The following is a 26,641-nucleotide window of genomic DNA, read 5'->3' as shown; positions in this document are numbered from 1 at the left end:
TTTAATGTTGTCATTATTTCTTCATTTGTGTTCATTTGCAGAGGTTAACAAATGGATTATTAAAAGTTTTAATTCACACCGTAATAAATTATAATAAAAAAAGACGTAAATTTTAATGCAAAATAATTTTAAAATTTTAAAATTAAATGAATTATGTGATTTATATATCATCTATGATATATGTATTTGTCCCATAATTCAACCATAGGACTAGGGGATTGTTATAAATTAATTCTTTTCACATGTGCACCACAAATTTAGTGTACACCTGACCTTAATTTGCAAGACTAGGAACTACTTAAAAAGGAAACTCGAGATTTTATAATGTGGAAATTTTAATTTGATATAATTTGGTCCTTTATTTATACAATGTTGTTAATAGGTTTAAATTATAATAATGTTAACTCTTGTGATGATGTAATTTTTAAAAAATAATCTTTGGAATTTGGTTAAAATGTAAATTTATTATTAGTTAAACATGATTAATTACATTTTTCACAGGACCTTGAGTCAGCGATTTAGTAACAATAAAAGAAAATTTCACATTGTCACTTCAACGACAACTAATGGCAGGGGTGAATAAAATTTTAATTTTTAATAATCTATATACTTATAATTTTTAAAAGATTAAATCAAATTTTTATAATTTTAAGGGGGTCAAAGTACAATTTTACATTTACTAATTTAATTTTTTTAAAAAATAAATGGCTTAAATAACAATTTTCAATTTTAGGGAGGCCGGGGCCTGCCAGCCCGCCTTAGATTCGCCTTTGACTAATGGTGTGCCTATTAAGAACATTATAAAAGTAGAGGGATCAAATTATCCCAAAATCAAAATAGAGGGACCAAATATCAACTTTCAACATAATGGAAGGATTAAAACCATAATTGAACATTTTCTTTTCTTTATAATCAAGGCAGATTATTGAGTGCAAGTAAAGAAACAAAAAAAAAAAGTACATTTCAGATCTAATTCTTTTCCTTTCATTGAAATTTTCTATGAAAATACTCAAGTGTAAAAACATGCCATTCAAAGCCTTCAAAAGGAATCTTTAGAAGAACATTAATTGATTCAACCAATCTTGAATTTGATGTTTGAATAATCCTTGCCCTTACCCTTTATAGAAACAAAAAAAAAAAATTAAGATTCTAAACTATATGAAATGCCAAGGATGAAATTCTTACACACCCATAATTTCAATTAATGTTGGGAGCAGTCACAATCTTCAAGGGAAGTTTTTGTTTTTTAATATTAATTTTATTATATGTTTTTATAATACTTTTTATCTAATAATTAAAATTTCTTTCAATTTTTAAATAAAAGAATAATGAGCTGAAGTATATTCGAATCTATAATCTCTTACACAAATAATAATATTAATATTAATCATATTAAGACTCAAATGTTAATATAGTTAATATAGTGAGAATTTATTGTTGCTTGTCAGTTTGATAGTAAGATAGTGGAGTTGATATGCAGGGCATTGAATTTAATGATAAAAGGAAGTGAACATTAAAGTTTGTAAAAATCTGTCTTATATAGATACATAATATTATAAATTTGAATGCAAATGATGCAAAGTGCTTAATGTTTTCATAAAATGAATTCATGTAGCAAATACCAGGCTTGAATATACGAACTTGATTAGGAATTTCAATAAACAACATATTAGAAGAAGATATTATAAAAATTTACCGCCGATAGAAATCATGATGATCCGGTGGGATAAATCAACATAATCCAGAAAGAAAGAATAATCAATTTACATGTACATAAATTCAATTTACTTTCTGATATATTTTTTTAAAGTTAATACTACTTTACATCTCAATTTATAATTTTTATTTTAAATTAATTTTTAAAATTTTAAAATATTCTAATTACATCTTTAAATTATTGAAGTTATATCAATAAGATCTTTCCATTACTAAAATCATTAATTTAACCATTAAATGATATATTAAATCTTACATGGTATAGCTCAAAATGAGAATTTTAAAGAGAATGAACAATTGTAAAAAAATGGATGTCATGAAAATATCGGATTTGAGGTTTTCGAAACTTTTACAAAATTTTTATTGTTTATTCCCTTTTTTTTCGATTTTACTTTTAAAAGTTATGCAATAATGTTTTACTTTTTTTTTTAAATTTTCATTTTAAATTATGTTACATAAAATTCGACGTGTTATTTAATGGTTAAATTAATTATTTTAATGATAGAATGACCTGATTAATATAACATCTATAATTTAGGAATGTAATAGAACATTTTAAAATTTAAAAATCAATTTAGAATGAAGGTTATAAATTGAGGATGTCTAATGCAATTAAATTTTTTCAAGATTCTAAAAATTAATAAAAAGAAGATTGATTATAATTTATACATGCATTTTGTAGTAAGTATTGTATAAAATAAAAAACCAAAATATTTATAACTATAATCACAATAAACACACGATATAATTGAAAAAAAAAAACCATGTCTAAAATGACAAATAATTAGACAACAATTTTGTTGGTGTAACTAAAAATTATTAGAATTAAGTTTGTCCTTTTCTCAAGAAGAGCTTTCTTTGATATGGATACCTATATATATATATATGCCAGCAGGAAAATGTTTAGTGAGATAATTTTATAATTAAACTACTAATAACTTTTATTAAGAAAATCTTATCGAGCAATGAGAAAATTTTTGGGAATTTGTAAACATTGTTTTGTCCGAAACAATGTTCTTTTTTTTTTCTTTTTGTTGTTGTTAAAAAGGGTTACTTTGCTTTGTTTGGAGCCCCATGCCATTAAAGCAAAAACTTTTTGGCTATAAAATTTACTGATATAATAAAGTTGATAATAAATTTTTACAATTTCAATCTCATGGGCATTGTTTTATTAGTAAAACAGTAATAAAGGGTTAAAAAGGTGTTTAGGGAAAAACATGATCTGACAAGGTTAAAGGATTAGACAGTAGTGATCCTAAGTTTATTTAGGTGTCGGCATTATGTTTTAAAAGCAAATCTGTCTTAACTGTTCATTCTTTTTTGTTTAATAATTTTGTGGTTTTGGAATTTAATAAAAAGGATTTGCAGCTATTGCTAATTAATCATATGATATTATATACCTAAACTGAAAAGACAAATCTAAAACATATCGCATAACATGTTTCACACTTGTTCATATCATTATGTTTGCTTGTTACGAAAACACAATGGTGGTTAAGTGCTAACATTTATGTTGCAGCTAAAATCCAGCTTGATGAGTTGCGTGTGAACGGATAATATACAAGGGCTTGATATTCACGTATCTTTCAAAATTTAGGATTGAAGAGTAGGCGTTAATATTATGGATTTGTATATGTTGGTTAATTTTAAGTAAAAATAGCATTTGGTGTAGTTATTACGTGTAAAAATAATATGGAAGACTTTATATTAAGTGTCAAATTGTATTTTGTTTTCTCTATTTAAAAATGGGTAAATTAGTTTATGTACACTAGATCAAAGAGCAAATTGATCTTTTCTGTTAAAATTTCATCAATTTCTAATATTAAAAATTGGAATGGCTAACAGAATAACCAAAGAGTTTAAGTTTGGCAAACTGTGCGGCATTAAGCGATTTATTTACTTCAAATGCGCAACCTTACTCTTGAAAGTGAGGATTCACAAAAGAAATTCTTTGAAGTACTGAAATAAAGCGGAAACAAACTCAAAGATAAAGAAAAAATGAATCAAACGAAAAGCCACAAGAAAGCTAACCATATCAAGTGTTTGAGTAAACACTTTCAAATATATTCATTAACTTTGAATGAGATACAATAGGATGATTTAAATGAGGGGAAGACCTTTATTTATAGTTGAGCTCTGCCAGATCGAACGGTACAGTTTAAATTACATTGACAGTCAAGATTAAAGTCTATTTACAATATGAGAGTCCTAAGAAATTTACTCAAACACTTTGAGGTGCGTTGTTTTCTTGTGGCTTTTCTGTTCGATTTGAGCTTCTTTGTCTTTTGAGTTTGCTTTCGCTTTATTTCAATGCCTTAAAAAATTTCCTTTGAGAATTTTCACTTTCAAGAAATAGGCCAACTTTGGTGGATTTGAAACAAAGGAATCACCTAAGGCCGCGCGGTTTGTGAGACTAAAATTCTAGCCTTATGACACTAGGTTTCAGATTGCATTTTATCCCCTCTATTAAAAAAAATAGGCAAATTAATCTATATAAATTAAATCAAAGAGCAAATTGGTCCTTTCTATTAAAATTTTATCCATTGCTAACTGAATAACCAAAGAGCGACACATGGCATGCCACATTTACCTCATGTTGACAAACAGGGACCTATTTTTAATAGTAGAAATTGGTGAAAATTTCAACAAAAGGATAAATTTACTCTTTAATCTAATGTATAATGAATACTCTCCCATTTTTTGAGTGGAGGAAACAAAATATAATCTTACACCTAGTATAAAGGCCTCCATGGTACTTTTATTTGTTATTGTGCTTAAATTGTTTTTATGCTTTTTAAATTTAAAATAGGAAACCATAAGAATAAGAGGAATCCCTGTGAAAGAAAGAATAATGATTCATATAAATCACTTAATGGGAAAGTATGTGTCCGGATAGTCCAAAGTCTTGCTAGCTAATTCTCAATCTTCTAAGTGAAAAGCAACATTAGTGAAGACTTGTGGGTGCCCCTAATTCATGTGGCGTACTTCTTCTGTTTGAATTGGGGTTTAAAACCAAACTTCTTAGGATGACAAATATGACGATTTAAGTGAGATCCACTGTAAACCTAATTTTTTGTTCACTCGTGGGATCTGGGTGATTTGATGGAGACCACCACAACACTTTTCTTCTCGATAATCCGTACTTCTCTTATCAGTGTGGGCTCATGTTTGGAAATGTAAATTCAACTCACTAAAAAGATTTATGATAGAATCCCGAAATTTGACACATAGGTCAAGGTTGTTCACTCATGCCCATGTTGTCGGTTCACCCCCATACTCCTATTAGTGACAAGTGAGTAGTACCAAAAATTTAAATGATTTCATTTTTAAAAAGGAGACCTATGGATACCCTAAAAAGACATCTGCCATTTGTATTACAACATGACCTGCAAGCTAGGTCAAATTTTGTTTTGCACTCATGCACACTTGAAAATTGCAGACTTAGTTACTTGTGAGTGCCCTCAAGATGATGATATTAGGACATGGTACAGCATATTGACTCAGATAATAAGCCATAATATTATCTCAATTCATACATAAATCATACCGGTTGGTCTCCATTATTCAATCTCCTGATTAAGGGAAAACAATCGATTTAATTAATCAATTCGGTTAATTTTTCAGCCGACTTTAATATGAAAAATATCAATCCAACCAATTCTGGTTAAAAAAACCAAACCAATTTTGATTCAACCGATTTTTTCTATTAACCAACCTTGGATCATTAAACCAGGTTTAAAGGATTATATATCTATTATATATTATGAGATACAAATATATTTAAAGATAACATAAAATACCTTAGTTTTTGGTCAATTTTGAAATTAAAAAATTGATAACCATAACCAATCGAATTGACCAATTAAACCAACCAACCAACCCCAACCAACCCCAACCAACTAAATAGAAACTGAAAAAACCAAATGAGTTAGTTTTTTCGGTTAAAACAAAAAATTATTCTTCCCTACACCTAATAACATTATTTGCAGTGGAAGAACTTGAAACTGATTTAAAGCTGCACATATTTTTCACAATCGAAAAGAAATCACAGCCTAAAGGAACTCTGAGATACCAATCAAATTCGAACAAAAAGAACCAAACATAAAAGGGAAATTGAATATCAAAATCCATCAATCAAACTTATTGTCTTTCACTACAACTCAAATCAAATGGGGTGAAAGGCGATGGTTTCCGAGACCCTTATGACAGACCCCAAATCAATGGAACCTCAACTAAAATCGATCTTCCCCTTCCAGCAGGCAACTTCCAAACTATTGTCTTCCGGCAATCCGGGATGATAATGGCCTCACCCACTGTAATCAACCTTAGTCTTAAATAAAATGTACAAAAGTCCTGTTAAAATTTGGGAAGTTTACAAATGCTTGCCCCTGTAAGTATACAAGTGACAGCTTCTGACGTTACGTCCATGATCAGCATAACAGCACAGACATCTTACGACCCGCTTCATCTTGCAGTTCACACGTCTAGCCTCAAATATATACTCATTGTATCAACAGTTGTTGCCGGATTGTTCAAACCTGTTAATTACAATAGTATGTGTGCTGTCAAAAGTCGAGAAGATCAACCATTGTAATCAGATAAATTGTCAGAGCAGCCAATGTTTTCTTCAGTCACTATCAATGATCTTTCAAGGAAAATAGCACAAAGGAAAGAGCTGAGATCCGGTTTTCGTCATATATGGTTTAGGGCACAAACTACCTCTGGTTAGTTATACACGCCCGAGAAGCTTTTTCACGATTGAGATGGATCACTCTCTAGTTCCCTCTCAGTCGATTCTTTAACATTGTTATCGTTGCCGTCACCAGATAGTGATTGATTAGAGATTTGGTCAGAAACGACAACTATAGCTTGGCTCTGAACCACGGTATCTTTTTGTTTAGCAGAATTATCTTCATGAGGTGTATCAACTGAAGCAAGATACGAAATGCCATACTTCTGCTCATGAGTTAGTCCTGGACAAAGGCCCTGTGACATAAAGAATGCAATCTCTAAAAAAACAGAAAAACATTATTTACCCCCCCCCCCCAAAAAATAGTTATTGAAAACAAAAGGCCTCAATCTTCCATGGCTGTGCCTTGTTTATTCCACAATTGAGCCATAAGAGATGCATGTAACTACAACTAGTAATGACCAAATTCCTACCAAAGACAGCTGAATAACATTTTCGTGTTGTGGTAACCTGAAACCGAAAATCCTTGTGTAGGCACCGAGGGAACAAACATTAATCAATCTTTTACCAGCAAATCATCTAATAATATGACCATCAACACGGTGGAAATGAACAAAGTACAAAGTAGAGGGAATATAACTCATTAAGCTATACCTAAATTTTATTCAGAAAATACTTAATACACACCTTAATCAGCCCTGATACAGGAGATGCCTTGAAAGAAGAAGAATCCAAGGGAAATCTCGTGCGAACCCAATCCTCGGAAACTCTACTACCATTGGTTTCTTGAGAATCAGCAGACTTGTCTGATGCATTAGGCTCTTCTTTTAAGCTGTCACGGTTACAATAAGCCCCAAAATATGAACAATGCTCTTGTAATAGAGATATTTGAGGAGTTGCCGGCAATAAATGGCCCTCAGTGCTAAATATGTACCTATAAATGGGATTTTGCCCCCCCAAAAATGTAGCATATTTCATTTATATATATTTTCTTCTTGTAAAAAGAACAAAGAAAAAAGAAACTAGGCAAAAAAATCTCACTTGTATGGTCCATTTTCAACAAGGTTGTCCGGACCCACAGCCAAATCGAAAAGGAGCCACAAATATTTCACCTGACCAGGTTGAAAGATTACAAACAAGAATATACCGGAATGGAATAGAAAATGTGATGATAAAAACAAAAACTATATGGCGAGGGGGCAGCTGGCAGATAGTTCAAATTAGAGTCAAGTTCAAGTCAATCAAAATCCTAAAATTGTATTCAGGGGATAATACATGGAATTTTTCACTTACTGTTTCCGCCAGGAAAAAGCTTTCCATGTGATCCTCCCTCTTGTGAAACTCGACATCTGATATATGACAATAACCACATGGACACCTTGCCCCATATTGCAAGCTAGCAACTATGTCTCGTCCGGCATCCAGATATCTAAGGTGGAAAATGTTCATTCATGAAAAAATAGCACAGCAGAAGGGGTCAGCTTTATTTTTCTTGCATTTCTTTTATGGGTAGCATCTTTAATCACTGTAGTGAAAAGCCATGATAATAAGCATAAGCTGTATTCCTTTCACACTTTCCCTTTCTCGATGTAGTAAGTTTCAGAAATTTCTGTCTTTTAATAAAATTTATCTTATGGGTGTTCAATATGACATGAATTGCTTCGACAAATGAGTTTTCTTTGATAAATGATAAATCATTAAATTAATATACGAAACGTGATATCTCCACCATTTAGAATTACTCCAGTAAAAGAAAGACAGAGATAAAGTTAAGACATTGCAATATTACCACCTGAAAATAACTGTCTGAAAAGATGTTCAAAAGTAAAGTAAATAAATATCAATCAGATTGACCTGGGATTTCTGGTAGCTTTGTAGAGCCAATACGTACTTTCTATTAACTCTGGACGCAAAGGGTAACTCTTTTGCCCATGCTGCCAAGAAAACATGGTACTATTTAGAAGATTGATACATAGGCCAAATACAAGCTTTTTATTAACTTGGAACAAAAGGGATAACTCTATTGTTTATGCTGTCAAAGGAACGTGATATAAATGTGAGACCTTTTTTTCCAAAAAGAAAAAGAGAATTTATCAGGCAATTGAACTTCCACAGGTGCTATGTCTAATAATATCATAATTGAGAAAATTTATTAGGCAATAAAACTCCTTTGGTAACAAGGCATATTTCGTGTTATTTAGTTACACATGAAATCAGTAAAATTCTAATTTGAAATGATTCAGATACCTGAACACTAAGTGTAGCAAGATTAAAACCCTCCGGAGTGAAACCATACCGTTTCCAGACACTGAAGAAGGCAGTATGAGTTCGAATAGCAGGATCAATATCTCCTGCTAAAACCTTCCAAAAATGGTAAACCTCTGATTATCAAATATTCAATTACATATCTTATTGGCCATCAAAAGTATATATCTTATGGTTTAAATCAGACAATGATATTCAGAAATAATAACCTGAAGCCCGGGCCAAAATGCCTGTAAACTGTTAAATAGTGGCCAGACAATAGCAGCAGAATCCATATTGACCTCTACATACCTAAGGAAGAAAATTAAAATTAAACAAATAGAAAGACAGAGAAAGAGAGAGAGAGAGATGATAAAGTAACTAGATGACGCACAGAAAATGCCAAATGACAAAAGGTATAATAAAATAAGGGAAAAAGAAAAACTAATTAAGTGCAGCACAACAAAAGTTTTTACCAGGGATCATTGTAAAGATAGTGCATAGCAGCACTGTATGCTTCTTGGAATATGAACAAACATTCTTCATCCCCAAACAATAAATATGCCTGAAAATATATCAAGAAAAGGGGAAAAAAAATTTTAACTACTTAGTCAGAAACGAGGTAGAATAATTTTAAGTCATGTGACAGACCTTCAGAAGATACTCGTAGAAGGAGTCGATGCTTGTCCCTATTCCAGCATCCTGCAAAGCAGCATAGAATAAATTCGAGCTGGCCAGTGTAGATTGGCTATATTTGTTACATCCACATGGTAAATGAATGCTACAGAAGGGCTAACTTCCAGCAGGAGGTCAATCAATTAATGAATAGAACTGAAGTTGAGTTTCTAGTTTAGTGCATATTCTTAATTATATGTTTCTGTTTTGTTTTTGTTTTTTTTTTCTATTCAATGTCTGCATATCAGTAAGGCAATTTTCAAGGCACATGCATCCAGTGAAAATATGAACTCCCAGTTTATCTGTTTGAAAGTATAAAAGGAAAAAAAAAAAAAAGGTTTCACAATAGAATTTCAAAAGAATCACATCAAAGGGAAGTTCAAGACAGATCATCTTTCCTATAGAAAAGACTAACTTCAACATTTAAGAGAGAGAGAGAGAGAATCACTTGGTAGAAGCAATGAAGATTTAATCCTTTTCAACAACTAAATAATGTGAAGAACATCCTATCATAACCATTAAAAAACCAGAAAGTTACAAGGCCCTTGACCATGCAGTCATGGTAAAACAGCAAGTTACCTTCTGTGTCCATTCACCAGTAAACACATTGATGTGAGCACCAACTAAATTAAGCTTTGAACGGCGAGCCCATAGGCCCCGAACAGCATTTTTGGTAACTTGCTCAAAAACTGCATCCATTTTAAGAGAGAATCATATTTCAGCAATGAAAACAAAACTTAACACTTAACAGTCCTCACAATTGATAAAAGTAACTAAAAATCTCATCACTGGTCTACTGATAGCACTGTCCTAAGTCTAGCTAACAGGTTTTGATTTACACATTTCCTAGTCAATCCGGCAGCCCTCAAGACCTTATCTCCTTTACAGGTTAAATTTGAAAGTAAACATTACTTGTGCAAGGTGTAAAACAATGGCACTCTGACCTCCTTACATCTATTCTCACAGCAAGAGGAAATGATATTTTGGATCCTGAACTATTAGCATTAGCATTAAAGTTCTCAATAAATTGGCTTTGCAAGTCAGGATAGACCAAAGGTTCCATCAAAAGTAGCAAGGCTGCTATACCATTCGGCAACAAAGGTAAAATTTTCTTGTTGCTAAAGCTTTGACAAGGAAAGGCGAAAGTGGTCTAATTTCATGATAGTTATAGCTAGCTAGCAACAGAAACTGTATTGAAATCCACATTACATGATTAGTGTAATTTCTAGAATCCAATAAAGCACTACACTCCACATAAATTTCATGTGGGCGGCAAATTACCATTTATGAGAACAGAAAGAACTGTTGTAATAACCGTGCAAGTAGAAGAATAATTTAATAAAATGAAATGCTTGCAAGGGAACTCGCAACCCAAAAGAAATATTCAGCCAAAGCCTGATATGATGTAAAACTATGAAAGATGCTAGAACTCTTACTACCTGAAATTACAATGTATAGCCTTAGAAAACCCAGGGTCATCAAGACTACAAGGAACAGGCATGTAGGAGAGCCAAAACTTGCTACTATACTTTCTGTGGCACACAAACTTCTAGAGAATGCAAAAACATCAAATATAAGAGCAGTAAGACTTACTAGGATCATTTGTCAAACGGCTTAGCACTCCAAATTCAAGGGTCAAAGTCCCACCACCAGCTGTAGATGTTATCTGAACAGACCAAAATTGGAAGTTCAAAATTACCTATATAGATACTATACATGAAAACTGCACACATACAGGACTCATCAGTAACTGGCCCCTACTACCGATTAACATGTGAATGAAAAAATTACATACTTCAGCACTGATAGCATTGTACAATTTGGGACAAGGGGAATTAGCGCAAGCTATGTTCAGGGTCACACAAGCACAAGCAGTTTAGAAAACTAACTAATAAAATCATAACTTGGGAGATAATAGAGGCATTACCTTGCTTTCATGTTCATCAACTCCATACATTAGATTAACAGAACCAAATGGGATTCCTGCAATATGACATAGCTGGAAATAGTCATAATAAGATACTAAATCTATCACCAGCCAACGTTCCTGTTACTGCATCTTTAATGGATAAAGATCCAGGACCGATACCTGTAGGAGTGTCAAATGCAGGTAATAACCTCCTAGCCAGATCTTCAGCTAAGTCAAGTAATTCATTGTCATATGAAGGAATTCTCATGCCCTGAAATTGAAATGACCTTGATATTTATTCAACGAGAATGAAATATGATTAGAAAAGATTGATGGAGGTGGACAAAAATCGATATTACCGTAGCATAGTCACTTGCAATAAGATGAGCGGAAAGTAAACCTCCAAGGACCCTGATGGTGGTCTCAAAAATAGAAACTGTTTTATTCTACAGAATAAAAGTAAACTCCAAAGTTTAGATTGATAGCAATATTCCCAGGTACCAAACGCATTATATATAGCCAATAGAACTAATTATTAATTGAGTGAACGGTAACAGTGACTTGGAAACTGGAAACCACCAACAATAATTTATTATCATAGTGAAGTGCAAACAAACTATCATGTATTGTTGCATTTAACCCACAGGACTAGGATAACTTTTAGCACTATACAGAAGATCAAGCTTCTATTATACCAGTCTTAAAAGTTATCAAGGAGCTCTTTAAACCAGAGTTTGAGCGTTTAAACCAAGGAAATAAAGTTTCACTAAGGTTTCTTTATTAAAAAAAAACCCAGTGGGATAAGCACAAAAGATTTTATGCAAAAAAGTATTTCACTCACTATATCAAACTGAAGATTTTTACCAATCCATTCAACAGAGGCTGTAAAGCGTTCTCGGTCTCCAAGTAAAGCCAATGTGTCTAAAGAATCAATCTGCAACAACAGCATACCAGCAACATCACAAAAACAGTTCAATACACAATCTCAGTCTCACACATAGGAAAAAACATATATAAAAGATGAAGATTATACCAGTGTCAAGGCATAACCACCAAGTGTATCTTCTCCTTCACACGATAGCGGTCTCAACTCGTCAAGTGGAAATGCATGCTCCATATATCCATCAAAAGCATGATAGAACATTTCACGTACCTACAGCTCCCAAAAATGCAACAAAACAAATGCCATCAAACGAATGGTTAATACATTCCAATCCACTCCTCCCATTAGATATATTGATAAATTGTAGCTTAAATGTTAAACTTTTGACTTCCACTTTTCATTAAACATCCTACAAGAATCAAGTATTTACATACTATGTGAACTACTAATACATCTGTTTCCCATCCTTTTTCATGCTCTTGCCAAAATGGGTTTCCAAAACTAGCCTTATAAACTCAGTTATCAATTAACAAAACAAATCAAAGCACTGTAAAAATCCCAAAGTGCAAGATCAGCAAAGCCAACGAGAGTAAAGTTAAAGAAGCCTAATCATATATCTATCTAAAATAGCAGAAACCCTGAATTTAAACGATAAATTTAAGAGGAAAAAATTCCCTTTTTACCTCATCTCTTAGCTGCTTGGTTTCCTCGGGAGTGACGCCATTTGCGACTGCTTTGTGTAAAGGAAACAACAAAAGAAACCATAGAAACGTAGGGACCAAATTCAAATCTTTCATCCTTTTATTAGATTTTCGATCTCTCTTTCTTTGTTAAGATCTCGGATTTTACATCGGATTTTTTTCAGCCTCTTTTTCCTTTAATTTAAAACACTTATGAACTATCCGTCTGGGCTCTTTTGGTTGGCCGCCTAGCCGGGTTTTTAAGTTCTAAAGGGAAGAAAATTACTATAAGGAAAATACTAAAACAATTATACATATTTTAGAATTGGTTAAAATGTAAACCAAGCTCTTGTACTCTTTCTACATTTGAAATTTAGTCCTTTTATTTATGTCTTTAAGAATTTTAAAATTTGTAATCAATTTGAATTTAACAAAAAAAATTGATGATGTTAACAACTAAATTTACATTTTTGAATTCAAAAAGTAATGAGGTGATTTCGTTGATATAAAAATAAATTAACTAAATTTCAAATTTACAAATATAGAAAAAATTGAAGCATGTTCTAACTCTTAAAATTTATAGTTTTTAATTCAAAGATGAAAATCACATGGTGCGTTTCGGTAGGCTTTTTAATACATTTTAAAATATATTTAATATGTGAAATTAATTTACCTTTTAATACATTTTAAAATATAATTTCCATAAATTTTTTATATAATTAATGCATTAAGAAGATTTTGTAATTTTAAATTAATTGATTTTAAAATCTTAATTAATTAGTAATTATACATATCTGTTTTATACAATAGCAAATGGCTACTTGTTAGATATGCCACATAATTGTGTTTATAGATATATACAATTTTCAATCAATCAAGCACAAAAATTTTATTAAAAAAAATTAATTACACCAGATATCCCTAAACTATTATTTTTATTTTAAATTAATCTTTAAACTTTAAAACACTTTAATTATATATTTAAACTATTAAGGTTATATTAATAATATCATTCTATTACTAAAATCATTATTTTAACAGCTAAATTAGACATCATATCTTATGTGACATATCTTAGAATGAAAATTTTAATAATGAAAGGAATTAATGTACTATATCAAACCGAACAACTTGTCAACTTTTTGTTCAATCGATCAAACTTGACGATTTTCACCGATCCAATTTAATATTTTGATAACTATCAAAATTCAACTTAAATGACAGATTTTTATTAATTTATCGCACATAAATTATTGAGCTGCCGGTATAAATTGCGAAGTTAACCATTTAATGGTAGTTCTTGGACTCATCCAAGAGATTTTCTTTTCATTTATTTTTGATAAAGGGAAATAGTAACATGACTTTTCTCAGGAAAAAAGAAGAAATTTATTGCTTTTCCTACAAAATTTACAACATTTTCCCATGACAGAAAACATATTTTCATGGGACAGCCTTATCTATGAAACAGTTTCCGAAGTCGACACCCTTGGAACCGTAAGAATTTATTGAGAGAAAAAAAAATGCAAAGTTGAACGAAAATGGCTGGAGTTACTTGCATTTTAGACGACAATAGGTTGCTCGCCTTCGAGCTCGGAAATGACGATTAGTAAATCCGACATTCCTAGGGAGAGAGGTTCTGTCTTTGGAGTTGGGTTAATAACCTGAGGTGGAACAAAGAAAACACATTTAGGCATCGAAGAAACCGTGTTTATAATCCAGCAAAAAGTGTAACGTACCTTATGATTGTCTTTCACATATCCTATCGCAACTTCTTGACGCCAGCATGCTCTCTCGGTTAGCTCGGAGAACGAAGGGTTCTCACCTTCTTTCATGTAAAGGCTAATATCCTGCATAGAAACATAGGTAAGTAACAACATACTACTTCTTTTATTTTTTCTGAGCTTTTTCATATATTTGAAAGATTATATTCCCCAACGAATGTCAGAATATGTGTCTTTACCTTTACATATATTTCATCACCTTCAGCATTCAAAATGTCTTTCCAGACCTCATTCAGTTCACTGTGCTTGGCCACTGTTATGCAAAACATAAGAGTTATGTTTCAAAGATTAAACATCGAAACAATATGAATACAGTCATAGAAGTTCGAGACCTTGAGCTGTTACGAGACTCATCACTTCCTCCGCGGCAATATAAGTCAGGGATGGCTTGATTCTCGTAATCTGCAGGGTTTGATCTAAAGTATTACAAAAATTGGAAAATTTGAAGATAATAAAATGAGAAAATTTTCAAACTCGCAACAAAAATTACTTGTTTGCCTAATTTCGAGTCAACAATCTCTGCAACCAGATTTTGCACCTGCGGAACGATCAACAACAGTTCTCAGACTACTTAAATCTCAAATATTAGCATTTTTTTTTATTGGCTAACGCTAGAATATTAACATTCAAGACCATGATGTTATCAAGATTATATTGAACCGAACTTACTGTCACTCCGAGTTTATTGCAGATATTCTCCGCGAGAAGAAGTGAGTATGCAGATTGCTTGTCTGCTCTAGATGGATCTGAAAAGCAAATAGTTAGCCGAAGGATAACTTTTACCAAAAGATACATCGTCTACTAATTATCATTACCTTCAAGAAGCCATTCTCTATCGGAAATCACAACAATGGAAAAAGGAATACGATTCGGTTTCACGACATTATTTTGTACATTCATTATAGTTTCCTCTAACGTATCATAGTTCATGGAGTTTCCGATCTGCAACGTGTGAAGGCAAAATAACAATATTAGAGCGAAACCTTAAAAAGGCTTATCATTGCAGTCATTCCACACCACATGAGCAACTAAATAAGAAAGTACCTTATGGATAACCTGAACATTTTTTAGTTTTGCTTGACCTGAAAGGGAGCTTGCTCTCTTCCTTTCTTCTAATGGAACATCAGATAATATTTCCTGTAATACAGAAGTTTTCCATCAAGTGATACAATCTGACACTTACAGTTGAAAATCGAGACTATAAGACTCCCAAAAGAAAATAAAAGCATACCAATACGCTTCCAGGGCCGAGATAATTATCATATTCTTCAATCATTTGAATAACATCTGGGCGCCATCCAAGCATAAGTATGCATTCCGTGGGTCCGATAGTCTGGTCTGATGCCTACTTTTTCGGACCAAAAGAATATATAAGTAAGATTTCAAGAATGTTCAATAGATGTTGTCACTTACAGCACTTATCTCTTTGTAAAGCATATACCTTTGATCCAAATATTTTGGGACGCTTTACGATTTTAGTAAACTGTTCCTTTCTTAATTCGAAATCATGATCTGGAGTATCAACGATTGTTTTGAAAACTTCCATGCCTCGGAGTCTTTTGGTTTCTTCTTTTCCATCATCCTCCAATGCCTGTTGTTGTTTCCATGTCTTATGAATAGGTGCAATTAGCAATACCTACATTTAGATACATGGACATAAAAATCTATAATAATTTCTTTGAGATTACATTATTTAGGCTATACGATATTCAAAACATGGAGGAATATGCATGTAAAAGTTTGAAAAGTCATATTGTCGAGACATACTTTGTCAGTTTGCTGAAGAATTTCATCATCCTTGGGATGGAAGTATATCTGACCGCCTCGATAAAGACCACAAACAACTGCCTGAAAACAAACCAACATAAGAAAACCGTGACCGATGAATGCTAAGGTTAAGTGAAAAACTTATTACCTCTTGAAATCCCCGTCTTATTTTTCTATAAGTCAATCCTGTTAGACTAGGAAAACGGCAAAGATTGAATACATTCTCTGCAATAACGCTATATAAATTAGTTTCGGAGCAGAAAAGTATTAACATAATGATATGAAAAGAATCTAAAATCGAAAAATAAATTGGAACACAAAAGAAATGGATTATTTTCGATGAGATATGTACTTTTATAATTAAGCAAGTGCCTATAGATCTTTATGAGCCCTTTTTGCCGAGAACATTGAACAAATAATTTAGAAGCGACGTTTTCTACTGGCTCTACTTTCAGTCCACAGATCGACTTTAAGAGCTCACATGTAGTGGAATTTGAAACCTACATCATAAAAAATAAAGGGTCAAAAATTAAACTCGACATTTCTTATGGTTATACAGATGAACATACCTCGACAATTGTTGGGACATTTTCAATCTTGGGAATAGGTTGAAGTGCTAGTACAGAGAGAAATGCATCAGAATCAATTCCATACCTAATCAGTTAACAAACTGCTGTCACTAAACATCCCTTGAACAGAACTGTCTGTATTACAATAAATAAAGTGAACATAATATTATTACATAAAACTTCAACTAAACTTTGCGACATGGTTGCTTGCAGACCAACACTCGAGAATTAAAACATGATGAAGGCCTTACTGGTCTCCTCTTGTAGGCAATATGACAATGGCACGTGCCCTATTAGCTGCCGCTCTTTGAAATGATTTTGTCAAACTAAGGCTACAACTGCACAAGCACAAACCAATGTTTAAGAAACAGAAACTTATTGACACGAATGATTCAAATGCAATGAATCAAATACGTTTTAAGAAGTTTATATATTCAGGGGAAAGGAGGGCATTGCTTTTATACCTCTTTGTGAGGACATCGATATGGTTAAGATCCTTGGCAATGCTGTCAGCTAGTTTGTCCATTTGCTTTCTCGGAAGATCTGACATAAGAAGAATTCTCTGCCTCCTATGAAAATATAATGCACGTAGAAACCAATAATTATGCATGAAAAAAGGGGAAAAATCATGGCAGTATAATGTTTACCTGGCTGTAGCAGTCCCTAAACGCACAGCGAGTTCATGAGATCTATTTAGTTGCTTTAGAATGAAAGACAGACGTCCGTTTAACCCACAAATGACGATATGATCAGTCTCCAAAACTTGCATTTGCGCTCCTTCCCTGAGTTTTTGCATGTTTCTCTGTCACACAAAAACGAAATTCCAACGGGGTAGCTTACATAAATAACACGAGCTATTGAAGGGGGGGGAGGGGGGAAGGAAAAAGAGGTAAAATGAGCTCTTGTCCGAAGGTACTTACTCTGAACTGTTCTGTCATTGTGCTTAACAATCGAGAATAAAACAAGATGCCCCATATAGCAAGAACAAAGCCAACAACACGTTCAATACGTGTTCTTTGCTGCAGTTCAGGACATGAATATGTTTTTCAGACTCAAAAGTTTTCGAATTTGTTTTGGTAATCATGCAATAATATTTTGAAGCAACCGAATTATTAGATTCATAACACACCACGCACTTTTAAATGGGTAGATGATGAACACAGGCATGCCCACGCCTCCCAGACACAGTCTTCTAAAGAATGTGTATTTCCCCTGTGTTGTTCAATGCATAGCTACCATATTAGCATAACGAAAGTAGCATTAGAGCTCTTTGTCCACTATGAATTAGTGATTTTCCGGAAAATAACATAGAATTATCGTATTTGAAGATGAAAACTAAAACCAAACAATGATAATCATATACAAATTAATATTTAGATAAATAAAGATTGATTATAAATTACCTAAACTTGAAGAGCAAGAAACCACCGACAACTATAAAAGAGACGCATACTACAAGGAGAACCACAAGAATCCTACAAAAATTTGCAACAAATGAATCTCTTAGCTCTGATACATAAAACCCAGGCAAAAGGTAACTTTCACTTACGTGGCAACATTTTTCTCAAGTTGAATGTTGAATAAATAGAGTAACCGTGAAATGTTCCATCGAAGATCCTTAATTGTAGGCAAGGACACATCCAAGTTAAGAGGTCTTGGTTTATTCACGGAACTAGATAGGCAGGCAAAAGGTAAGCTTGTAGCCGTCGATGTCTGATGTAGATGCCGAAAATGATGACAAAGTTCCAGACACAAGTATAGTTTGGTTATCCTGCACCTGCAACAACGACAATCAAGACACATAAGGCATAACTGACCCCAGCTTATCCCCCATCAACCTTACGGCTCTACCGTCCAAGAAAAGGAAAAGAATTACTATGTTGAGTCTTTTGAAATTAAAGATTTAAGACTCACCAGAGAATTGTTGTGCTGGCCCATCCTAAAGAATTCGACATTTGAATTATCCGAAACACACTCTGAGTTGTTTGTTGTGCTTTGAATAGTAACCTTTCATTTTCCTGAAGGAGGAAAGCTATCATAGTTCTTTTGAGAAAGCATGGATTTCAAGAACAATGACAGTTGCATGGTTAATATCAATGGATAATTATTAACTACTCATTCATGGGATTGAACATAAGTATTTGATTTGACAAACTATTAATGCTAACAACTAGGACTCACCTCGATTGTATATAAAGTTTTGCACATTGTTAGATGAAGAACTGTTCCACCAAAAGTTGCTTATTGATTTCTGAAGAAGTATCATATTGTTTGAACCTCTTATTCTTTGTGTTCTACAACAAAATTCAAGAAACTTCAAATGCATAATAGCTCAAAATACACCCCATCTATATGTAAATGAAAAAGAAACGGCAATCCTTCATAGCACATCCCTCTATATGAAACCACAAACCAAAGAAGATTAAAAAAAAAAAAAGGAAAATGAAAAGGTAATTGCATCAACATCGATCTCATTTAGCGGTCATTTTTGCTTTGAGAAAATGCAATAGAGGGATCACTGCACTTGAACCTAAAATAAATTCAGATCAACTCAAAATCCCAATATTTTAAGCTATCCTATTTGATTTATAAACGGTAAAAATGAAGAAATGACATGATCAAGAACACCCCCGTCTCTATCTAGTTGATCACTATATCTCTGACTGTAACCATGATAGTGCATACAATGCAAAGCTTTGGGACTTATTAGTTTGGTCCAAGGCAGATCAAAACACACAAAGGACACCCCAAGAACCATATCTTTACCACAATAAATAATCAATTCGGAGAATTTTGATTCCATCAACAACAAAAAAAGAAATTGGATAAAAATGAGTAATTTAAAATCATATGATCACCAATGTACATTACTCCTAGGATTCCAATCATACCCAGATGCTTAAATTCAACAATTCATGTTCAAAATTTACCTGGCTGAACATGAGGTTTGAGTCGGCCTGGAAATTCTAGAGGGCAATAGGCATAGCTGAGGGCTCTGTAACTGACAAAACACCATTTTCCCCCCTTTCCTCTATATAAAAAAAAGTGTAAAAAAAAACAAAACTTTTGATGTGGGTTAGAAGAAATAGACAAAAATGTGATTACAAGGAAATGATTTAGAATATAGGGAAAAGTGTGAACTACATGGGTTTGGATTTTTTTTTTTTGTATGGAAAAGGTTAAGACAAAGTAGAAATGGAAGTGAAGAGAGATGGGCCAAAAGGGTAAATCTTCTAAACATGGGACCATAGGTGATAGGCCATTGCTGTCATTTTCCTTTGGGGGAGAAAGTTACTGTGGCATTGGTATCTAAACACCACTTGTCCACTTCATTTCTGCACCGTGCTCTATTCCATCTCGTTAACCTCCTTTTTTCTCTCTCGGCTTTGTCATGCAGTCACGTTTGACACAGTATTTTAGATTAAAAGTTGCATTTCACACGGAAAAAATTGATGATTTTTGTGGTTGAAATTAGTTTTTGGGATAAAATAAACCTTGCACTCCCTTTATTTACCTTTCAAATTGTGAAAAAAAAAAAAACTCAAGCACTTCAAAAATTTATATATATTTAAGTACAACTTTATAGGCCAATAATAGGAAGGGGGCAACTATCATACAAGCTGAACAGCCATCTCTAGTATATGCTACAAGTATCACTAGTCACTACAATGAGTGTCGGATATGGATAATATCGCTGACATGGGATCCTTGACTCAAGCATGAGCGATACTTTACCTTGCTACAACCGGAGGAGCAGATAAAGAATCTTCGGATTCATCGACTATCAAATCATCACTCTTAGACAATGCATAAACAATATCCACCATGCTAGGCCTTTTAGTGGGATCTTTATTCAGACAAGCAATGGCAACAGCCATAACATTCATCACACCTTCCATTGATAAACTCTGTTCTAGTAAACATTCATCCATGAATTCCTTCACTTGCCTCTCTTTCCTCTCTTCATTCCCCTCCAAAACACCTTCAACACTTGCCCATAGAAGCCTCCCTTCTTCATCAATGGCTTCCTTGCCTGATACAAGCTCGAGCAAAACAACCCCGAAGGAGAAAACATCCATTTTCGTCGACACCACCCCGTCAGCAAGATATTCTGGAGCAATGTAACCTTGGGTGCCGACTATATGCACCGTTATTGCATTGCAGCCGGATTTCGCTAACCCGAAATTGGCTATTTTGGCCCTCATGTTGGCATCTAAAAGAATATTGCTGGTTTTGATGTCTTTATGTACCACTCTTGGCCTTGTATGTTCATGGATGTATTGCAAACCATGGGCAACATCAACTGCAATCCTTAACCTTGTTCTCCAGCTCAGTTTTTCGTTGTCGTTTTCGTGAAGCCAAAAGGAAAGCGATCCGTTTTCAATGAACTCGTAAACCAGGTAGCAGCTTGTGTCTTCAGGATCAATGCAGAACCCTTCCAACTTCACCAGATTTCCATGGTTTACCTTCATATGACAGATTCAGATTCAGAATCAGGGTTTTAGTTGTTGTTTTTTTTGCCATTCACAAAATCTTTAAAGCTTAAATTCAATGACCAGAGTAATCCAATAGCAATGGAAGTGTAAGGATAATGATATCTGGACTTGCTGGATGATATCACTCTTAAAGATGATTGCTCGAATCAATTTGACTAAACTATAAATTTGAGATTTATTTATTCTATTGATGATTAAACTACAATCCAAAACTAAATAAATGGACCCAAGGTGAGTTCACCTTTGGTGCCATCATTTTCAATTTATCAAAATTCAAGTCAAGTCAAGAACCTAATGGCCTTCCTAAGCAAGTATAAACAATAGAAAACTCTTTAATTGGGAATATTAAAAATAATTTAATTTTTTTAATTAACCTAATCAATGGACAGGTCATTTAACCTAATCATTATTTTATTGGTAATATAAAACTCAAACATTTGCTATCATCATTTGTTAATTAAGTCCTTCCACTCATGTCCTCATCTGCTAAAGAATGTTTTCTATCTTCCCATCAAACAATTTCATTATTACCAGTTATTTCTATTTCAATATAATTCTTTTCACATGGATCCTTGGAAAAATATTAACAGGTTAGTCCTAAAATACAAGAAAGCTAGTAAAATTATTATAAAAATTCTTATACTATGAGTCGAATTATATTTTGTTCTCTTCATTAAAATAAAAGGATAAATTAATCGTTATATATTAAATTGAAAAGTAAATTAGTCAGTCATCCATTTTGATCGTTAAAAACTAGTCTTTAAATTTTTTTATAGAATGATCAATTTACATTTTAACCTAACATATAAATATTAATTTACTCATATGCGGTACTTTTACCCGAGCATCAAATTTTCACGGTAAACAAACAGAAAATTATTCCAAGAAATTAAGGGACAAAAAAAGAGGTTTACCTTTTGTAAGATCTTAAGCTCCTCACAAACATTCCATTTCATCTTCTTTATAGCATAATTATCTCCATCAATGGAACCTTTATAAACAGATCCTTGAATCAAACAACTGTAACTGAAATCATCGGTGGCTTCTCTAAGTTCTTCAATTTTGAAGACCCTATATTTATCCAAGCAACCTGATACATCCGCCATTAAATTAGCTTCAATCCCCTTAACCCCCATCCCAGGCCTGTTCATCTTCAATCTATGATTCTCTTCATCTCTTTCCTTTCTTCTTCTCCCAGATAAAACCTCTCTATAAACCAACACAACAAACAACAAAACCATCAAAATCCCACAAATTCCTAACCCAATCGACAGTCCAATAATGACACCTGTCCTCTCAGTTTTCCCAGTCGCAACAGGAGTTGGTTCAGCCTGAGGCTGAGTCAAAACAGGTAACCTACTGACAGGGGATGAATATGGTATCATATGGCTGGATACTACCGTTATTAGCACCAATTATAGCTTGTGTTTGAATCCCAAACCTCGAAGCTATCACAGACAAGTTATCCAACGGTTGATATACATAAGAAACAAGGTAGTTCACTACATTTCGAATCTGGGTTTCATTAGGACACTTACAGAAAATTGGGAACACAATTCTTTGACCGATATCAATTTGGGTAGGGACAACATCAGGATTGAAAACTTCCACAGATTGATAAGTAGTAAGGTTTTGAAAATTCAAAGTCGACACCCGATAAAAAGTATCACCTCTTATGAATGTATAAGTAAGATTAGCAGCTGAAAGACTACCTATGGTATCATTTATGGAGTTACAAGCACATGAAATCGGAACAAAGAGGAACTGATCAGGGATAAGAGGAGCTGATGGAGAAGAAATATTACTTGGTTCTGATATCATTAAACGACTGATATTGAAAAGATCACCAATGGAAGCTAAGTCAAGGTAATTAGGTGCAGTGGCTCGAAAAAAAACATAGGTTTGGCATGGATAAGTGGTCTGGTTGAGATTGCAAGTGTAGCCTATGGTGCTTGGTTGGGAATTGGCATGGAAGACAAAGAACAAGAGACAAAACATAAAGACATAGCTGAGTTTGGTTCTCATTCTTTTTTTTTTTTGCTTTGTTTAGCTATGAACTAGAGCTGGTTGGTTTGGTTTAATAACTGGGGAAAAGTGGAAAAATGGGAGCTTCGATGATTGCTTTTGTTGACAATTAAGAAGGCTATGGAGATAAACTATTACTTTTCAAAGGGGTTTGTATCTCTACCACATGGCCCTGTAAGAACAATGAAAATCAAAGAGTTATTACAGCAAATATGACTGCTATAGATATTTTGTTTTAGTCTCTCTGTTTTTTTTTATTTCACTATTATTATGAGAATATAATGATAACTTATGATTTTATTTTTATTAAAAAATTAATATTAATGTATGATATATATATATATATCAAGGTACATTTTTTTCATTTATTTTTATCTAATATGTTTTTATTAAATATGGATTTAAATATTTTTTAATATCCTGTGCAATCCCATACATTTTTATGTAATATTTACTAATTAAAATATATTATAAAATAGTATCTATAACTTTATATTTAAGATAAACTTAAAATATAATTAATTTTAATAAATATTTAAATATTAAAAAGAGTATAAAATATTAAATGAATCCAAAAATGACCTATAATGAAATTATTACTAAATATTTAAAATAAAATATGATTGTGATTCCGTAAAATATTAAATGAGTACGTATGTTAATAAAATATTTGTTACTAAATTAATAAAATATGGCTGTTATAAAAATTGCCCTAACTAAACATGATTATGTTTAAAAAAGTTTAAATTTATTCTTAAAAAAATTAAATTTGAAATGTAATGAAACGTAAATGATTAGGTTTTAATTTTAATTTTTTAAAAATTATAAATCATTTTTTTAAAATTATTTAGTTTTTTTATTAATAAATCATTTAGTACAGTATTAAGTAAATAAATTTGAAATATATAGAATAAATATTCAAGATAAAAAGTGATCAAAACAAGATAAATTATTTTATATATGCTCCAAAATCTATTATCCCTTCTCATTGATCTGTCAATTTTTGTTTGCAATCAAATACTAGTTTTATTCTTCTTCTAAAATTTTTCAAGCATGCCAGTTAATCAATGGATTGCACGAAACAAATAACCTGGAAATCAACAGGAAGAAAGCTACCACATAAGCAAATGGTCACCAAAGTTGTGAGGAAATTGGCTCCCGCCATCAGATAAGTATAAAAGCCTTACCTTTTCAGGTTGAGAATGGTAGCCAACAAATCATTTAAAATCATCAAAATTTCACAGGCAAAAAACAAAAAGAAAATACTACCATTCTTTTTTTTTTTAAATAATGATATATTTTATTCATACTAATACATTGACCCACAAATTTTACACAACTTAAATAGAATAATTTTACAAAAAAAAAGTATTTCACACAAATACAAGTGCTAAATCAAATTTGCAACTGAGAACAAAATCATAGTTTTTTTTTTTAAGTGTATTAATATACTAACATTCTAAATCAATATATATATTTTTTAAATTTTCTAATCTACATGGGAAAGTAACTTTGTCACATTTTATTATAAGAATCACATTGCTATGATCATTAGAAAGTAAGTAACTCCTAAGGCAAAATTAAATTTTAAGAAAAGTAAATTAAATTTAACATATCAAACGTTGAAATAATTTCTAACTAATTAAATTATCAGGAAAGTGATTTTCATCATACCAAACGTTGCATTAGTTTTTGTATTTTTTAGAATTAAAAACATAAATTTAATTATTCACACAATTAAAAACTTTTTACTAAATTAAAGTTGATTACGAGTTATTGTTTTTTCATGGTGTTATAGGTCCCTTTACTTTGTTCACATTCGAAATTTAGCCTGTCTAATTTTATTTTAAAGAATTTAGTTCTATGACTTTTTAATATTAAAAAGTACGAGTTCAATTGTTGACACAATTAAAATTTTTCTATTAAATTTAAGTTTATTACAATGTCTCTTATTTTTTACATTACTAGTAAATGAGCATTTTTTTTATTTCAAAATGAAGTACTATCGAATTAAACAAAAAAAATTATATTAATTAACAATTAGACTTGAATTTTAAATTTTAAAATTAAATTTCTAAATATAAAAAAATTAAATTTTAAATGTATAAAAAATATAAAAAATTGAAGTATATTTGATCCATTATTTATATTTATTTGGTTTTTTCTTTTCTAACCCAAATCTATGTTACAAGTACATACTTTGAGAATGGATACAAATTATTCTAATACCACGAGCTATCAATTCAATTAGTGCATAATGCACTCATTTATGTGTTGTGACATAAATTTAAATATCTTGTAAATGAAAAAACAATTTCAATTTATAAAAAGAAAAAAAATGAATTTTATACCTAAACTTTAGGGGGAATGAAAATGGCAACATATAAGAGCGAATGAGTTTGAAGATAAATGGAAAGACTGGGCAAATTGAAGTCAACTCTTTGATCGTAATGGGATTTCGTTGGTGGACCGGGAAAGTTCAAAACAAGCAGCCAATAAGGAAGCAGGCGTAATCAAAGGTTCATCATAATTGATTACCTTTTGAGTAGTAGGGTAGGGTTGAAGAAAAAATAAAATAAAACCCACGATGGTTTATAGAGTTTAAATTTATCAGATGTGGTTACTCAAAATTGAATTATTTAAAATAATAAAAAATAATTTAAAAATCTTATATATATATATTTAAAATAATATCTTATAAAATTTATTATCGAATAATATTCAAGAAAGCTATAAAATAAACATCACTTTATCAAAAACAAGTCTAAAATTCAAATACTTAAAATTAATATAAAAATCCAAAAACCTATATCATCTCTGTCTTTGAGTCTATAATCCGTTTTGCGGTTCAGAGCTGGTAAGTTTGAAATGGCAATAGTAAAATGTAAGGTTTTTGAAGAATTCAAAAGCTAAAAATCGAAAATGGCAATGGAAGATTCATAATCAAAGTTGAGTTGGTTAATAGGCATTGGACAGATTCTGCGTCTTTTAGAAAATGTGTAGCAGTGTTTGACAAGGACTGATGGTGTGGCATCTTTGAATTTCAATAAAAGAATAGACTGTTTGGATGAGTTTTTTTTTTCTTTTTCTTTTTTCCCTATGTAGTGGAGCACGAAAGCCGTCATCATTTCATCATTCATAATAACACAGGACCAGGGAAAAAAAAATTAAATGGTAGAATTTAGGGTTTAATTGATTTGATGAAG

General features: G+C 32.0%; 2 protein-coding genes and 1 pseudogene across 6 annotated transcripts; all 3 read right to left on the bottom strand.

Moving 5' to 3' along the window:
* Positions 1-5,769: 5,769 nt before the first annotated feature.
* Positions 5,770-13,066, bottom strand: LOC107928579 (alpha-mannosidase I MNS4). Of its 2 annotated transcripts, XM_016859832.2 has the most exons (18): positions 12,801-13,056; positions 12,268-12,387; positions 12,076-12,168; positions 11,594-11,680; positions 11,415-11,505; positions 11,253-11,308; positions 10,919-10,991; positions 9,905-10,014; positions 9,302-9,352; positions 9,127-9,215; positions 8,881-8,962; positions 8,654-8,767; positions 8,261-8,340; positions 7,700-7,835; positions 7,448-7,518; positions 7,094-7,340; positions 6,436-6,702; positions 5,770-6,254 (listed from the first exon to the last, which is right to left on the bottom strand). In XM_016859832.2, the coding sequence occupies exons 1-17, from the start codon at positions 12,912-12,914 to the stop codon at positions 6,469-6,471; spliced, it is 1,848 nt and encodes a 615-aa protein (XP_016715321.1). In that variant the 5' UTR covers positions 12,915-13,056; the 3' UTR covers positions 5,770-6,254; positions 6,436-6,468. The 2 variants fall into 2 exon arrangements, with proteins under 2 accessions (XP_016715321.1, XP_016715320.1); XM_016859831.2 differs by having other exon boundaries at positions 5,770-6,702; positions 12,801-13,066.
* Positions 13,067-14,083: 1,017 nt separating this feature from the next.
* On the bottom strand, positions 14,084-20,339 carry LOC107928415 (putative ion channel POLLUX-like 2). 3 transcript variants are annotated; one of them, XM_016859637.2, is made up of 24 exons: positions 19,845-20,298; positions 19,096-19,208; positions 18,829-18,932; positions 18,464-18,691; positions 18,318-18,389; positions 18,051-18,126; positions 17,835-17,933; positions 17,562-17,716; positions 17,379-17,483; positions 17,166-17,252; positions 16,915-16,999; positions 16,698-16,845; positions 16,494-16,570; positions 16,346-16,426; positions 16,020-16,214; positions 15,810-15,923; positions 15,623-15,715; positions 15,394-15,520; positions 15,248-15,324; positions 15,069-15,116; positions 14,911-14,980; positions 14,758-14,831; positions 14,534-14,644; positions 14,084-14,458 (listed from the first exon to the last, which is right to left on the bottom strand). In XM_016859637.2, exons 2-24 carry the CDS (start codon positions 19,120-19,122, stop codon positions 14,357-14,359), a joined length of 2,355 nt encoding a protein of 784 aa, XP_016715126.1. In that variant the 5' UTR covers positions 19,123-19,208; positions 19,845-20,298; the 3' UTR covers positions 14,084-14,356. The 3 variants fall into 3 exon arrangements, with proteins under 3 accessions (XP_016715126.1, XP_040933188.1, XP_040933189.1); XM_041077254.1 differs by having other exon boundaries at positions 14,084-14,644; positions 19,845-20,339; XM_041077255.1 differs by lacking the exon at positions 19,845-20,298 and having other exon boundaries at positions 14,084-14,644; positions 18,829-18,957.
* Positions 20,340-20,463: 124 nt separating this feature from the next.
* On the bottom strand, positions 20,464-23,615 carry LOC107928416 (serine/threonine receptor-like kinase NFP; annotated as a pseudogene). The gene is made up of 2 exons (XR_001692608.2): positions 22,325-23,615; positions 20,464-21,380 (listed from the first exon to the last, which is right to left on the bottom strand). The product of XR_001692608.2 is annotated as a serine/threonine receptor-like kinase NFP (transcript).
* Between the last annotated feature and the right edge of the window lie 3,026 nt (positions 23,616-26,641).

Source organism: Gossypium hirsutum, chromosome A09 (assembly GCF_007990345.1).
Source record: "Gossypium hirsutum isolate 1008001.06 chromosome A09, Gossypium_hirsutum_v2.1, whole genome shotgun sequence".
Taxonomy (NCBI): domain Eukaryota; kingdom Viridiplantae; phylum Streptophyta; class Magnoliopsida; order Malvales; family Malvaceae; genus Gossypium; species Gossypium hirsutum.
Note: the sequence above shows the minus strand (reverse complement) of the source record. Positions and strands in the feature narration are given on the sequence as shown.